The sequence below is a fragment of the Meleagris gallopavo genome, chromosome 8 (assembly GCF_905368555.1).
Source record: "Meleagris gallopavo chromosome 8, MGAL_WU_HG_1.1, whole genome shotgun sequence".
Classification (NCBI taxonomy): Eukaryota; Metazoa; Chordata; class Aves; order Galliformes; family Phasianidae; genus Meleagris; species Meleagris gallopavo.
The window spans coordinates 33,803,613-33,819,345 of record NC_139411.1 but is presented as its reverse complement, the minus strand read 5'-3'; the positions used below and the strand labels follow the sequence as shown (position 1 = coordinate 33,819,345).

The window sequence follows — 15,733 nt, the reverse complement described above, 5'->3', positions numbered from 1 at the left end:
GAAGCAAGCTATATGACCCTGACTATACCAAGAAGCAATGGTCTCCTTGTGCCTGCTGGCAGAAGACACAGCTCATGTGTACCAGACTCTACCCTCAGTCTCTTCAAAAGCAGGCTGCTCTCTGTGTTTTTAGCAGTTCTGAGCCCCATCCTGGACCACTGTGTGATCTGGGACCAAAGCCCATGAAATGGCACATAGGAGTGTGCTGCCTGGTAGGAGCCCAAGCTGTGCCAGAAGAGTGCTGTGATCAGAGTAAATTTTTGCTGCTGGAAGAGATCCTTTCTCTGTGTTGCCACTGTGTTTTCCCCATATTCACCCTGCTACATCCTACATACACACTTTGCACAGCAAATGAACTGTCTGGCAATGCCATTCCTGGAAGCTTAATATTTACAGTCAGTCTAGAAAGATGCTGCCCCTAGGACTTCAAAGAGTTTGCATTAAAGGAGCCAAAATCTGCAAAACATCAGATATCCTAAAACACTGATCTCAGGTTAGCCTTTTTTTTTAGCAATCCTATAAACAACTCCTAAAAATAACCTGACAAGGAGAGGTCAATTGCAGTACAGGAATCACATGCTCTGAAATCAATACTACTAAAGTATAGAACAATGCAAAAGACATCTCCACAGTCTGCCCCTCTATCCATCATCAAACCAATATCACACTGATAATACTATCCATGGAGAAGACAAGGAATAAAAACACTGTGAGCAGCTCTGAACTACGGAACAGCAGGAAACAAAACAGGCTGGTATAAATAAACACATTTTCTTTGAGGAAAAGGATGAAGAAGTAATATAATCATCTCTCTCTTTCAGTCTCTGCAATTAATATCTGAATTCAGATTAATAATGACATGCTTGGCCGGTGAGCCTGATGCTGCTTTTATCACATCCATGGACAAAAACCCTGTAACTGAGGCCAGCTGTCCAAAGTGTGGCTTTGGGACCTGAGGAGATCCCTCGTGCTCCTCACCTTCTGGCTGCTTCTCTGAGCTCTGGTAAGCATGGCTTTAATTGTGTTCTTTTGGTTTGTTTGTTTATCTTGCGTAAGTGTTTGAATTTCAGGGATGTTTCTCTTTCTCCAAGCACATATATCAGTAAATGAATATATTACAAGCATTAGGATAACCACAACTGGCATCAATAAAAGCTCACAGAAGCATAAACTATTACATTCCACAAGAAGTGTAATACTTGGAAAGGCCATTTCTAATGCTGCCATCCTCTAGGGTCTTCAATTAAGGCTGTTTGCTTCTCTCTTCTTCAAGCACTAATAAATCCACAACAGAACAACTAAAACAGACATCCTATTATATTGAAAATATATAACTTATGTAAAATGCCTGTTTATCCATTAACCAATACTCAATTTCTCAGCCCTATATAATCCAATTTGTCACCATGCCCCATCCGCATGGTGAAGTTTCTCTCCCGTGAACTGTTTTCCTGTCTCCATAGTAACAAATAAGCTCTGAAAGAGGAGGAAGGAATAGGGCAATGTAAAAAAAGAAGGGCAATAACACCATAAAAATCAGAATCAAAAGCTGGAACCACCCCAAATGCTTTCTTTTGGCCCTGCAAGGTTTGTGCCCAGGAGCATCCTTGTCTCACAGCAGCAGGAAGCTCCAGGATCTTCCCACTCTTCTTTCCTGGGTTAATCAAGTACTTCTCCTGCTCTTAGCACCGCAGTATCAAGACATCATATTGGATTAGGAAATTAAATCGTTGCTGCTAATGAGGTCTACATCTACAGCCTTCAAATTTCCGTGCCCGTTGGGTAAACAGCACAAATTTGGCAGCAGAATTCATTACAGGCACCACATGCAGCTCAAAATACATCATTGATCTTAATGCATAATAAAGCCGAAGTGGTAAAAACACTTCCACAAAACATGAGAAGAAATTCCATCTGTCCAGAAAAAACAGAATTAAGGAAGTGTTACCGTAAAGTTGAACACACCTGAGATGAAGCTGGAGAGCTCCCCAGCATGACACAGCACTGGGAGACCTTGCAGCCTTCCCAACCAGCAATCCAGAGACTCATGCCCATGTCACTCTGGGAGAAGATGCAGTGGGGCCCGAGCTGACCCCAGGCTGCAGAAATGCCCCTACTGCCAGGCTCCCACTGCAGGGAGTGAGGGCTTCCAGTCTGAAAAGAGCTCTACAAGGAGCTAGAAACAGCTTTGCGTGGCAGGTATTGCACTGACAGCAGGACATCTGAAGACATGAATCTCATTTGCCAAAAGTAATAGCTGGATAGCTGGCAGCCATGCTCTGCAAGTGCCTGTAAATACCCCACCAGCCACTCACCAAGCCAGAACACCAGAAGAGATTTCAGCCAAGGAGAAATCAGAATTCTCCATATTTCACTCCACAGAGCACTGTAGTTCCGTATAACAAAAACAGAAGTTAAATTCAAACCAGCCTTTAGGCTGAAGAGTAATTGCTGCTATCACACAAACTTTGTCATTCAGGAAATATACTTTAATCTCGCCTCTCTTTGAAAAGACACTTTCCCACTCTGGCTTGACTGAAGTTGGTCTCTAAGTATCTGTTCAAGGCTAGGAAAGAAACCAATATTTTACATTTATTGAACTTGTCATTGCAAGAATCGCTTGCTCTTTGGTTTCTGGCAGAGAACAATCCCCACGCAAACCCAGGCAGCATTTAAAGAAAAAAGGATTCTAGCAGCCCTGCACCTCTCAAACAGGAAGATACAAACCTCAGCCCAACTCCCCAGGCCTTCCCAAGCCACTTGCTGCTCCCCATGGGGACAATCTGCTCTCTGCTGGAGGCTCCTTTCTGGTAGGGGAGACAGCCACTTACCCACTTGTAATCCTCCATGCTGTAGAAGTCTCTCTCCTATTTGACCACCATGAAATTGTATGAGCTGACTTGATTTAAAAGTTGAACTGCGCTGTATCTCATGAATGAAAATGCTCAGGAAGAGCCAACGGTGTTTATTTTCTCCACCACATTTGCTGTTGATTTTGCAATTTCTATTCTTTTCTGTGTTGCTACTTTTCTCTTCAAAGAAGCCACTTCTTGAGCAGTTCCTGTGTTATGCCTTTCAGAAAGACTTGCTGTGCAGAAGACAAAGTTGATGTGGTTTAATCCAGCAGCAGCTCAGCACCACACTCACTCCCATGCCAATGGGGCTGGGGAGAGGGCTCAAAAGTGCAGGAACTTGGGGGTTGAGATAAGGACAGTTTAATAAGAAAGGGGAAAAAAGGATAAAAAAAAAAACGACATCAAGAAAAATACACAAAATGAGTGATGCCCAACGCAATTGTTCACCATCAGCAACCCATGCCCAGCCAGTGCCCAGGCAGCATCTGCCTCCAGCCAACTCCCTCCATTTTGCAGTTCCATGTGATGTCACATGGTATGGGATCACAGAATCACAGGCTGCCCAGGGCCCCATCCAACCTGGCCTTGAACACCTCCAGGGATGGACGGGGCATCCACAGCCTCTCTGGGCAGCTGTTCCAGCACCTCACCACTGTCTCTGTAAAGAACTTCCCCCTGAAATCCAACCCAAATCTTCCCTCCTTCAACTTAAAACCATTTTCCTACCATTACCTACCCTTTCAAAGAGTTGAGCTGAAAGGACACCCCTTTGGCCAGTTTGTGTCAACTGTCCTATTGGCAATGTAGATTTCCATCTGAAACTACAACCAAGCAGTGATGTTCTTAAAAGCAGTGGACATGGGGACTCTTCACAGACATTTCTGAAGTGTAAGATGTGAATCTCATTCAAATTAAATGGAATTTTGGAAATGCAATTCATTGCACAGTTGATGAGAGTTATTTTTCAACAGAATGAGTGACAGAGATTTCTGGATCATTTTGCTTCTTGTACTTCCTAGCTGATACACTCTGCCAATGATCCAAAAGACTCAGGAGCACATTTGCTATATTCTCAAAGGCAACTGAAAAAAGATGACATCTTCAAGCAATGCAAGCTAGCTTTGCTAAACCTAGTGGAACTTCCCTGATCTGCACTGGCTTAATATATCACTTTTACTTTGGGAATTTCATCAGAACTTACAGTTTTCAGAAACTGATGGTGGTTTTCAGCATTGTAATCCCTGTCAGACAGTAAGACCCTTCAGCTTCCTTTCACAACAGACGCCCAGCAAAACTATTGTTCAAAACCAGAGACCAATTTCTTACAGAAGTGCTGGTGTTAGCGAAAATTGATCGTAAACTACTTATTGAATTGCAAAAAGATGCCTAGCTAATCCTTTCAAACTTCATAAATATATTTCTTGCTGAAAAGCGAATCTTTCTGTCGTCAACAAATTGGACTATCAAGGCAGGAGAGATTTGCTGGTTGCAGATGTTCTCCCTGGAGGAGCAGAGCCGTGTGTGTGCTGCAGTGAAGATGGTCTGTGGGGACCTGGGGTGAGGGCAGCCCCAACCAGCCCAGCACTATTTCCTCCTGGTTCCTCTCCAAACTATTGCTGTGAAGCCACTTCCCATGGAAAGAAAAGTTTCTTGCTGCAAATATAAGTAATTCATTGAATCATAGAATTGCCTAGGTTTCAAAGGACCACGATGACCACTTATTTTCAACCCTCCTGCTATATGCAGGGTCACCAACCACCAGACCGGTGGTGGTTAGAGCAGCAGAGATTCCAGAATGTGAGGCTGTCCCCTTTGGGCACAGTAGGAAAATTGTCCTGGGCACAGTGCCCCAGAGTGTGGGGCTGCAGTGCTTCAGAAGAGGCATCCCCAGGCTGGAAGTCATCTTCTGCAACAGGGATCTCCATTAAGTGCTTGTGGACACAGTCATTATCCTGGAGGAAAGAGCAGGAAGCCAAGCAAATTGGGTTTTCTTATTTGGGAAACATCAGAACCCATAATTACCCAATCTTCACTTGAATATATAGTCACAGTGTGGTCGCAAGAAGCCTTCCTTCCCTCGGTTTGGAGGCCAGTGTTAAACCACCTCTGCATGCACTTGGTGGATGATTCTCCCTGAACACTTTCAGGCTCCCATCAGCATTGCAAACTAAACTTCAGGCACCAGAAAGGGAATACTACCTCCTTTGAATACAAAAATCCAGTGAGGTTCCTCCTTTGCAATCCATACGTTTCTCTAGGTCTTTTGAAGCTCAGCTTTAGTCTCAGTTCAAGTGAGCACTGTATTTCTGCCTCCTCCAGCAGTTTTAGTCTGGGGCCCACAGTTGCTTTGTTTGCTTGATGAGGAGGATGAAAAACAGAATGTGAATAGAACTCATTTTTCATACCAAAGTTCGGCATGCCAGCCACTTGCCAAGAAATTATTTTATTTATTAAAGATGGAAAAACCATTGCATATCTTCACTCTCATTTAAGCTGGGTAACTGTAGCCTCCATTTGCCTGACAGCTTTAAAGACACTCTTGTTCACAAAACTAATAGCAATACAGAGATCTCTCACACTGGGTACCTGGCTATTTCATCACACAGTTTAGTTTTTATGCTGGATTGTTCAAGCCAAAAATCAACAACGCTTGAGGCAGACAGAGGGTGGAAATGGAAATGGAAATCCTTCTCCCTCAGTGGCTTTTCACCAGTTTTGGATTAGGAAATTCTAATTTTAAATGATTTTTTTTTCCCCATTTAACTGCACAATTCCCATTGACCTTAACACAAGAGGTTTGGTGTTAGCGTGCAACTGAATTTGCCAGAGGTGTTCACTGGAACAGGTTGCCCAAGGAGGCTGTGGATGCCCCATCCCTGCAGGCATTCAAGGCCAGGCTGGATGTGGCTCTGGGCAGCCTGGGCTGCTGGTTGATGACCTGCACACAGCAGGGGGTTGGGACTGATGAGCACTGTGGGCCTTTGCAACCCAGGCCATTCTATTATGCTATGATTCATATTATGACAACACCCTTACCTGAGCAAGCCACCACATTGGCACTGAAGTTGGGTTGTAGCCTTACTTCTTTATTAAAGTCTTATCATCTCTCTCAGGACAGATGTTGGACTCTTGAGCTCACTGCTGAAACGTCTCTCATTGGGCAGATGCAGTTTGTCCCACAAATAGCCCTCATCTGTATCCACGGGGTTTTAGCCCCTCCTGATTACGTGCTCTGTTCATAGAATCATAGAATGACCTGGGTTGAAAAGGACCACAGTGCTCATCCAGTCCCAACCCCCTGCAATGTACAAGCAGCCCAGGCTGCCCAGAGCCACATCCAGCCTGGCCTTGAATGCCTGCAGGGATGGGGCATCCACAGCCTCCTTGGGCAACCTGTTCCAGTGCCTCACCACCCTCTGAGTGAAAAACTTCCTCCTAATACCCAACCTAAACCTCCCCTGTCTCACTTTAAAACCATTCCCCCTTCTCCTATCACCATCCACCCTTGTAAACAGGAGGCGCCGCTGCCTCCTCACAGAGCAAAAGAAAATGATATTACTGCACAAGGGAACCGCTATCAGGAACAAGCTGTAACAATTTAATACATTCATTGAAAGTTATATTTTCCATATTTTCCACAAGTTCTCGTGCCCTTTGGGATGCACTGTGTAGCTCAAACAACCCGCTACTGTCCCCTCCAGCAATAAAACATTAATAGACTGAAACTTTTCAATTACATTACTATGAATGGGATGCAATTTTATTTTATAAGGGGCCATCAATAATACATAAAAAAAAATATATTGTAAAACACAACGTGATGACTTTAATTCCTAGGAGCGTGTCTGGAAGAACAGCAGTTAAAGCACAACATTGAGCAGGTGCCAAACACAATCATTTACTCCTGGTAAACTCCATGTGCCCAAAGCTGGTCAGACAAGGCTGTGCAAACACCTCGCTCCCCCAGCCACCTCCCTTCAGTCATGTTAATTAAATTGTAGTCCTAAAAGACTATTTCTGCCCAGCAAACAACACGAGACTCTGGTTTGGAAGGTTAATTGACTGTGCAGGAAATGGCTTGCAAAAAATGTTGCTTTCCACCAGATAGTTTCTGCTGTTAAGACAGATGCTGCTGCTTGACAAAGAGGATATATTTTTATTATCCATACAGGCTCTGATCTCTGGCCTTGTGACATAATGAGAACACATTATAGACTTGTCATGGGGACAGCCATGAGAAGAAAGTATAAAGAGAAAGAGTTTTTTAATGACGTTTTCACCTTTGCAAGGGTCTGATCGTCAGTGACACAAGTGGGACAGCAGAGACCCACAGTCAGCACTGCTCTGAAAAAGCATCCTGAGTAAATGCTGTACTAATTATTTGCATGCCCATCATTCCCAGGCATGAAATTAGACTTCTTCATTTGACCAGATTGATGAGCCAGACCCCAGGTTGCATCATCCAGATGTGAGGGAGCAGGTGGCACCTCCTTGGCCACTGCCCTCTGCAGCAACCCTGCACCATTCCCCTCTCTCTTCTGGGGCTGTGTTACTGTCATAACATCACAGAATGGCTTGGGTTGGAAGGGACCTCAAGGATCATGAGGCTCCAACCTCTCGCTGCAGGCAGGGCCACCAACCTCCATATCTAATACCAGACCAGGCTGCCAAGGGTCCCATCCAACCTGGGCTTGAACACCTCCTCCAGGGATGGAGCAATCCTGCCAGACCTGTCATCTAGGTCTGGCAGGAAAGTACACTGGATAATGTAATGGAAAGACAATAAGAAAAGGAGAACTTTAACCAGCACAGAATTTCACTGCAAGATTGATTTGTTAGAAAGATCACACGAAAGCAGAATTTAGCTCTCCCATTTGTGCTTTCGTGTCCACGGAGTAGCAGGATGCCCACTAAGTATTCTAACTAACTCGCCGTAAATGTGATTAGCATTTAAATAAGAAGTAATGGGGAATTCAAGGTGTGTATGCAAACACACCTTGCGTAGAACCATTATTTTAGCATCTGTAAGAGCCCAAATCCCAGTGGCAGCACAAACCTGCACCATCATTCTAATACAACTTCTTTTATTTCACGCAGTGTGAATGTATACCATAAGGTTAATACAACCCAAGGAGAGAGAAGAGCTTTATCACTAAACAGCAGAACTCAAGCAACCACCAAGCCTAAATGACACTGCAGCCTCCCAGTACTATCAGGGGAAGACCTCCCCATGGAGACAAAGCCAACACATCCCCCAGCTGTACACAGCAGCAGAGGGATGCTCCCAGAAAGGCTCACTGCTCTCACTACATCAGCACTTTTCTCCAGCAGAAAGCTCCCCACGTGCCCTATCTACTGAAGCAGCAGGCAGTTCAGCTCCGAGAGGAGCTCAGGGGCAGCTCTCAGGCATGGCAGGCAGCCCCCCCGTGCTGAAAGAGCTGAATTCACCCACACTGAAGACACAGTCTTCTTCTAGTTGCTTTTGCTCAAACAAATAAATAACATAATGGCCATCAAACTGACAAAAACTCATTAGAAATGCCCACATGCTTGCACCCCAAAGTCATTTTCATGGTGCACGTCCCACAGGCGTAAACATGGCTGCTGTATGGGACTCTGTGCTGGGGCAGGGCCCCATAACTGGCACAGAAGGAAATCACAGCAGCAGCCAAAGAACTCGAAGATATCAAATATTATCCATGTACTCAACACAGCCTTACATGCTGCAGGTGTGCACACGCCATGCATGTATTCATCTAGGATAGGTTTTAGAAGATGTATCTGGCCTGAAACATTCTGTGGAAGTGGATCCAAAAATAAAAGCTCTCCTTGTAAGCTTGTTCTTCAAATCACTCTCGTGAAGACCAAGCTGGCAGATTCGTGGCTGATGTGTTGGGTTGTGACATCTGAAGTCAGATTGTAACGTGACATGAGAGATCCAATCTGACAGGATGCATCAGCTCAGGAGGCAGCAACTGAAGTCTTAAAAATACGGTTTTCTCTTTGCTCTGCAGTTTTGAAAGAAGTTCCACTTACAAAAACTGCCTATCGCATACTCACTGCCTCGGCCCTTGGATGGCTTATCTGCAGGGTTTGTTCTCAGGAGCCTGCACCATTCTTTGTAAAGAAACACAGCACATTTTTTGACATTTCACAATGGGTGGTCCTACTTCAAAACTCCATTTCAGCATTTTTCTTGAGGAAAATGAATTCAAATCAAAACAACACCTGTTAATGGGACAAATGAAATGGCTTGGAGTATGACTTCAGCTCTATCCCCCTCTTTCACACTGATTTGCATTACTTGCATAGAAAGAGAAAAGGCAGCTGAACAGAACATCACTGATATTGGCAAAGGGTAAGGGAGAAAGAAATCATTTGTTCAGTGGTGACCAAACAATCTGAGCCAACTATCAATCATAACAAAATTCGAGACCTCACCTCTTATTTAACTTTGCAGAGGAAGTATTGGTGGGTCGCAGGGTGGAGCGTGTTTGAATGTGACCACAGACCAAGCTCTGTCCTGGATGAGGCACATGGAGCTGGAGGCAGTGTGTGTCCTGATCAACCAAATGGCGCTGAAGTCAATCATGTCAACATCCTAGAATTGAAGGCAAAGAATGTACTTAATTAAACATTACATGGAACAGTCTCATCAAATTTGATTTTCCTGCCTATGAAGACCACAGTGTTTGTGTTGATTCATTTGTGCCTTCAAAGGCACAAGAGGAGGTGACAGACAAAAGTAAAAACGAGAACAGCAAAACCACTGTCGATGTTTGGCACTGGTGGCATCTGTCAGACTGATTTCCTTACCAGACTCTCCAAAACACAAATTGTAGCTTTAACCTCAGCGTCCAAACCAGATGATCTGCTATGAGAATCCTCACCATGTACCAAGAAGCCTGTGCATCAGCTTAGCAATGATTTTGGGGTAAGGCCATCAGCAAACACCCACTGCTTCCTTAGAGTCTGTCCCTACCTGCAGAGTTCACAGAGTCAGCAGGGACAGAGTAGAGGAAACACACTGCATTAACAGCACTTCAGCACTGTGCAGGGAGCACAGACCCATCGGACAACTCATTTTTGCCCTTTTTCCCAAGGAAGAATTCACTCTGGATGAAGCCAACACAAGTTCAAAGAGCAGAGAGTTGAGAAGATGAGCTGAGCCTCAAGCCCTGTTAGCCCAGGCGTGGTGTTGTTCTGTTTCACAGTGCAATTGCCAAAATGTTAAAGAAAACATGCATTTCTCATTCAGACAAGGGAAGACTACCTCACTTTTTAAAGAATAGTTAGAAAACTGGATATTTCTGCAATAAAAATGAGCTCTGTGAATATCAACTAGCTGAGTCCCTGAAGATCTGCAGCTTCCCAAGGAAACCTCTATGAATTCTGCCAGGCGTGCATCATGAATAATTCCTACAACAATTACCAGAGAAGTTCAGTGGCATTGCACCAAGGCTCTGTGTGTCCCAGGGGGATGTGGGCAGTGAGGTCCCAGCAGCCCTGTGCACCCTGAGCGACGGCATCTGACTGCATTACACACAGTGATGTGGGGACATAAAGAGGACGTCGAGACGTGCTCCAAATCCACATGAGAGCTTACGCACCACTTGATGCTATAGATGGTTGGGCTGTAGGTGCTGTTTGTGACCCTCAGAAGGGACAAAGGAGTGGCTTCTCTGCATGAGCCCAGGAGGAAGAAGGAATGTAAGGAGCATTCATTTGAAGTTCAGATCCAAATTTCCTCCGTCCATCAGAATAAGTTTGCTGTTCACTCCCTGCCCTTTGTGTGAGCTTCATGGCATCTTTCTAACAGCACTGACAACACTGCTGAGCCTCACAGCACCTCGCAGGTGTTATTTCTCACTTCCTTTCCTGTTAGAAGATCAGCATCCATCAAAAAGAAAAATAAAAGCAATGCCTTATTTATAACATTTGCCAAATCATTATAAGGCCATGGCTTCCACAAGGCAATGACTGTGCTTGGGGGCTCCCAGCAGCCTTGTTAGCCCCGTGCACAGGGAAGAGCTATAGGGACAGCGATACCAGCACACACACCTGTCCAAACTGCAGGCATCACTTGAAGGCTCAGGATTACTTTGTGCCATTAGATCCAATTTATCACAGAGCATCTGCAACAAACACCATTTAAGAGATTAACTCTAATCATGGAGGTTAACATTAAGAGAGAGCATAATGAGCTCTTCAATAAAGCAAGATATCACTAATCATAGAATCATGGAATGGCCTGGGTTGAAAAGGACCACAATGCTCATCCAGTTCCAACCCCCTGCTATGTACAAGCAGACCAGGCTGCCCGGAGCCACATCCAGCCTGGCCTTGAATGCCTGCAGGGATGGGGCATCCACAACCTCCTTGGGCAACCTGTTCCAGTGCCTCACCACCCTGAGTGAAAAGGGAAATACCCTTATTTTTCAATAGTCCACTGCCTGAGTCAAGAGTTTACAATACTCCACCCAAATGCTTCATCCTTCCATACCTCATTATTCTCAGCCTTTTACACATTCAGAAATAAAAAAGAAAAAAACACGTCTTCTGTTCTACCATTATCGGGACATCGTTAAAGCGTACAGCTCATTAGACTACAGAGTTTCATGTCTGTAACAAAGCTATTAGACAGAAATTGCTATTGCTACAAGTGGTCCATGCCAGCATCCTCAAAAGAGTAGTAGGAAATTCATTTCTCCTTAGGGAGAAGGGAAGTTGTCTCCTCTATGGGATTTCTTCTCAGCTCTGTGTAAGGAACGGCAACACGGTAGGGACTGAGATTTGTAATATCACAATCACTGACTCACTGATACACAATTGCTTCCAGGAAGCATAGAAGATCCACAGGATTTCAAAATCCAGGGCAAGAAAATGCAAAAAACTGAAAAAACCTCAGGGAGCTAAGGGTGTTAAACATTTTCCATGCTCATGTGTCATTTTTTCCAACTTCGATGAATTGCATTTTAATAGCAGTACAGACACCCACATTGTTTTGACCTCCACCACTACAAAGAATAGCAACTGTTCAGCTGACGTTGGTGCTGCGTTTCTGGCTGAAAATGCTGTGGATTGTGGAGTTCTTCACAAGGACAAGAAAAGAAACCCTAAGTCCATTTAATTGCTGTATTAGTTCCCATATTGTATTCATCGAATCTGCTTTAAGACTAATTGAACAGATTTCACACAAGTGTGACCAAAAGGAAGTAGATAATAGATGTGGAAGGCTCATAATGAATACAGAGAGAAAAGGAAGCGATGGCCAAGGACTATTTGTGACCAGAAAATGCTTTCTAACTAAATTCCGGGTAATCTAATTACAAAAGCACATTTTCTCAGCTAAAAATAGGTTGTAGATTTGTCATTTCTTGCATTATTTCCCTATGCACGAGGACCTCTGTAGGATGCAGCTGAAACACTCACGTTTTCAAAGGTTTCCACAGTAACAATGGTTGACAATCCTCTGTACAGCAATGGCCACCTTACCATGATTATCATGATTCTATGAGAAGATTCTTACAGCTCTCTTCCTGGCAGTCCCAGCAGCTGGTCAGGCACAGAGGAGCAGCGGGCAGCAAAGCCTTTCATCCCACAGTGCTATCTGGAGGGTTCTGCTGTAGGAAAACAACCAAAGATTGGAAGGGTCCCATCTGAGTTACTCACATCTTTATTTATTTACTGCTTCCTAGCTCCTTGGAAAAGGCAATCTGTGCCACATCCAGCAGCTCCCCCGGAGTGCCAGCAATGGAGTGGGAGCTCTCTGCAGCCAAGAGCACCTGCTGCCAGCTGCAGCTCCGTGGGCTCACTCAGCAGGGCTGACCTCCTCTGCTGCCCATTGCTTCTTCATAATGGTAACTTTTTATTATTATTATAATTATTCCTGGAAATCAGATTTTTAAACCACAACTCACTGAATGCCAACCAACAATTTTGGGGAGCTTCTCGGCCAAGGCATAGATGAACAAGGAGAAATCCTACTCCATATCTCCTGAAGACGACTGTATTCTCAATAAATGTTCTAGAAACTATACTGCATGCCCTGTTGACATATGGACTACCTAGAATGAAGAAAATCTATTTTTCAAAGTACCCAGCACTCTCATTCCACCACTACCATAGGCAGTGAGTCCCCATAGGGCAGTGACCCAGGATAGGTTTGTGAGCTCACTGCAGCCACATATGTCTGCATAGCTGAAGGTGTGACTCATTTTCAGCAATAATGATTAAAAAAAGCTCTGCCACTTTAGCACATTAGCTTCTGGTGCTGAAGGCTCGTTCCCAGAAGGATGGCATTTATGATGAACTCCTCCTGGCTTTCAGCAGTATGTCTAGCAGCAGCCAGTTCACTGATGGAGGCATCAGCCTGACATGTGCAAGTGAAATCTCTGCAGACAGCAGCCCTCAGCACTCACAGAGACTGCCTGGGAAGCTGAGCTGGGAGAAGATAGGTTGCATTGCAGGCCATGGGAGAGCTGCTGCCCATGGATGGAAATGAGAACGCAGAGTGCCTGAAGGCTCTCAGAGCAGCTGGGGCATGGAGCAGGCGCTCTCCACAAGCTGCATTCATTGGCCATGCATTCCCAAACACACCGAGCTTCTCTTCCTTTTGCACTAAGAAGGCCAAGGACAAGCAGGGCTCTGTCAAGGACTTTATAAACAAGCAGGGCTCTGTTAAGGAAATCTCAGCTATTAGTGCCACTCCATCCTAAGAGAATGAATCCAAAAGGACTTGAGTTTGTGCTGCCCAGCAGGCAGAAGTTGCCCAGAGCTGCAGTTGACAACGGGATGAAGGAAGAGGGTGGTGTACCCCATGTACCTGGGGATGCAATGAACCTGGAGGATACGCCCAGAGACCCCCTGGGACTTGGAGGTGGTCCCACATTGGTTTTCCCACCCCATGGCCAACCCAGCTGCTAAATGGGAAGTGTAAATTCTGACCATCTATTTTAGAGACTTTTCAGCTGCCATTCTTCCTTGCCTTGCCTGATCTCCTGCTTCATAAAGTGGAATAAAATCAACTCTCCGAGGGATTTCTTGGAGCTCCTGTTTTAGGAGCAGAGCTGCTGCTGGGAATAATTCTGTCACTGTTTTTTGGGGCTTTTGTTGGTAGACGTGACACACCGCTGCTCGGGATTTGAGGCAGGGGATTTTCTTCCCGTCTCAAGAGGGGGTGACGTTTCTGTTCTGGAAGCAGTGCTCATAAATATCGGGGTAGGCGTTTTTGAAGGGAAAGTTCTCCGTTTTCTCCCAGCACAGTCGCTCCGATTTTGCCCTGAAATCTCCTTGAAATTCCTCCTACTGCCAAGGAGGGCAAACCTGAGAGAGCAGAACCAAGGTGTGCTGCAGGAGGGTCCCCCTGACCCACCAGCAGGAATGGAGCCACAGTTTTCCGATAGGAAGGACAGTGGCAATATTCCTGCTTCATTCTGCTTCCTACTCAATGCTCTTTGGGAAGTCCCCATCCCACAAGGACTTCAGCACATGTTTATCTCTGCAAATATCCTCAGAGACTGCAGTGGTACACAGAGCTGCTTATTTATTGCAGTAGGGAAGAAATGCACAGGGTTAGGAGGCAAATAATCTACATATATATAATCTTTCTGGAATGAGTTTGTTTCACCAAGATTTACACTGCTGTCCTTAGGTGCAAATAGCATTACATTATGCAATAGTCCAATAAAGACATTTATGTATCCCAAAGCCTGCTCTGCTTCTCCCTTTCCAACTGTAAACTTGGAGAAAAAGAGCATAATAAGACAAATCTAAACAAACTACAATGAAACCAAACCTCACACACAATCCCTAGGGTATTTCGAGCTGGTAACAAGTTCAGGGTCCCTGCACATGGGGCAGCTCCCACTCACCTCATCAGCAGGAGGAGGTTGAAGGTGCTCTGGATCTGCCCTTCACTCAGCCTCTGTGCCATCCATGGCACCAATCACAGCCTTCAGCGGACCTACTAAGAAAATTATGGGATTTATCACAGTGAATAATCTCATTCACGGAAAATGCAATTACTCGTTGTTTTAAAGAAGGAGATTTTGCTGCTCACCACTTCCATTGCTGCCCAACACTACAAAGCACCGCTGGCTCCTTACCTGCAGCAGCTCTTTGCCTCAGCTCCGTGTTGAGCTTTCATAGCTTCACTGGTTATTTATGAATCCCAGTGTCATTCATTTTCCTTCCTGAAAAATACAAGCAGACACATCACCAGCCAATCTTGCAATGCCTGAGACCAAAGACCACCATCTCATATCCACATCCAGCTTTGTTCCATGACCCGTCTGCCTTCCCACTCATCCTCCCCCTGCCTGCTGAACTGCTTTCCTCTCATGAAAAACCTTTCATCTCATTTATAAGCAAAAGCTGATACTCCTTTTACTGTGGTAAAGCCACTTGAGGCAGAGTGCTGTATGCATGTGCAGTGCTGCGCTGCCTGGTGCAGTTTGTGTGCAGAGCAACCAAGGGAAACGGGCAGTGCTGCTCCTGGCCAAGGCTGCTTTCACTTTTCCTTTCACACCTTTTCTGTTAAAGGTTGAAGTTGAGGAAGTGCCTTTTTCCTAAAACGTTTTGATTATCACTTCTCTCCATCTCAGGGATGTGCTACAAAGGCCTCATTATGTTATCATTTTCTAACATATTATAGCAGGGGGTTGGGACTGGATGAGCATTGTGGTCCTTTTCAACCCAGGCCATTCTATGATCCCAGGGAGATACCTAGAGACATTTGTTCCTTCTCTGCCTACAAAGAGGGAAATTGAGATGGCAAGGATGGAAAAATAAACCGACTCAGCAGCAAAACCAAAACCCTGCTGCATTTCCTAATCCTTCATCACCCTCTGGCTGAGATTGAGCTTGCTGATATCATC

The 15,733-nt window shown here is 45.0% G+C and overlaps 1 protein-coding gene across 27 annotated transcripts in view; it reads right to left on the bottom strand.

Moving 5' to 3' along the window:
* The window catches only part of LOC104912096 (uncharacterized), a 106,164-nt gene extending 90,852 nt beyond the window's left edge, over nucleotides 1-15,312 (bottom strand). For 23 of the 27 annotated variants that reach the window (XR_014884657.1, XR_014884660.1, XR_014884662.1 and 20 more), the window contains exons 1-8: nucleotides 14,963-15,312; nucleotides 14,729-14,823; nucleotides 12,385-12,478; nucleotides 10,917-10,990; nucleotides 10,466-10,733; nucleotides 9,297-9,456; nucleotides 3,592-3,676; nucleotides 2,832-3,191 (exon numbers count right to left, since the gene is read on the bottom strand). Coding sequence is in view for 1 of the 27 variants with exons in the window: in XM_085229284.1 (XP_085085410.1) it covers nucleotides 2,832-2,849 (18 nt within the window). In the remaining 26 variants the exon portion in view is untranslated. Of the gene's footprint in view, nucleotides 1-2,831; nucleotides 3,192-3,591; nucleotides 3,677-9,296; nucleotides 9,457-10,465; nucleotides 10,734-10,916; nucleotides 10,991-12,350; nucleotides 12,479-14,728; nucleotides 14,824-14,962 lie in introns of all 27 variants that reach the window. The other 4 variants (XR_014884658.1, XR_014884661.1, XR_014884655.1 and 1 more) reach the window with 4 other exon arrangements.
* Between the last annotated feature and the right edge of the window lie 421 nt (nucleotides 15,313-15,733).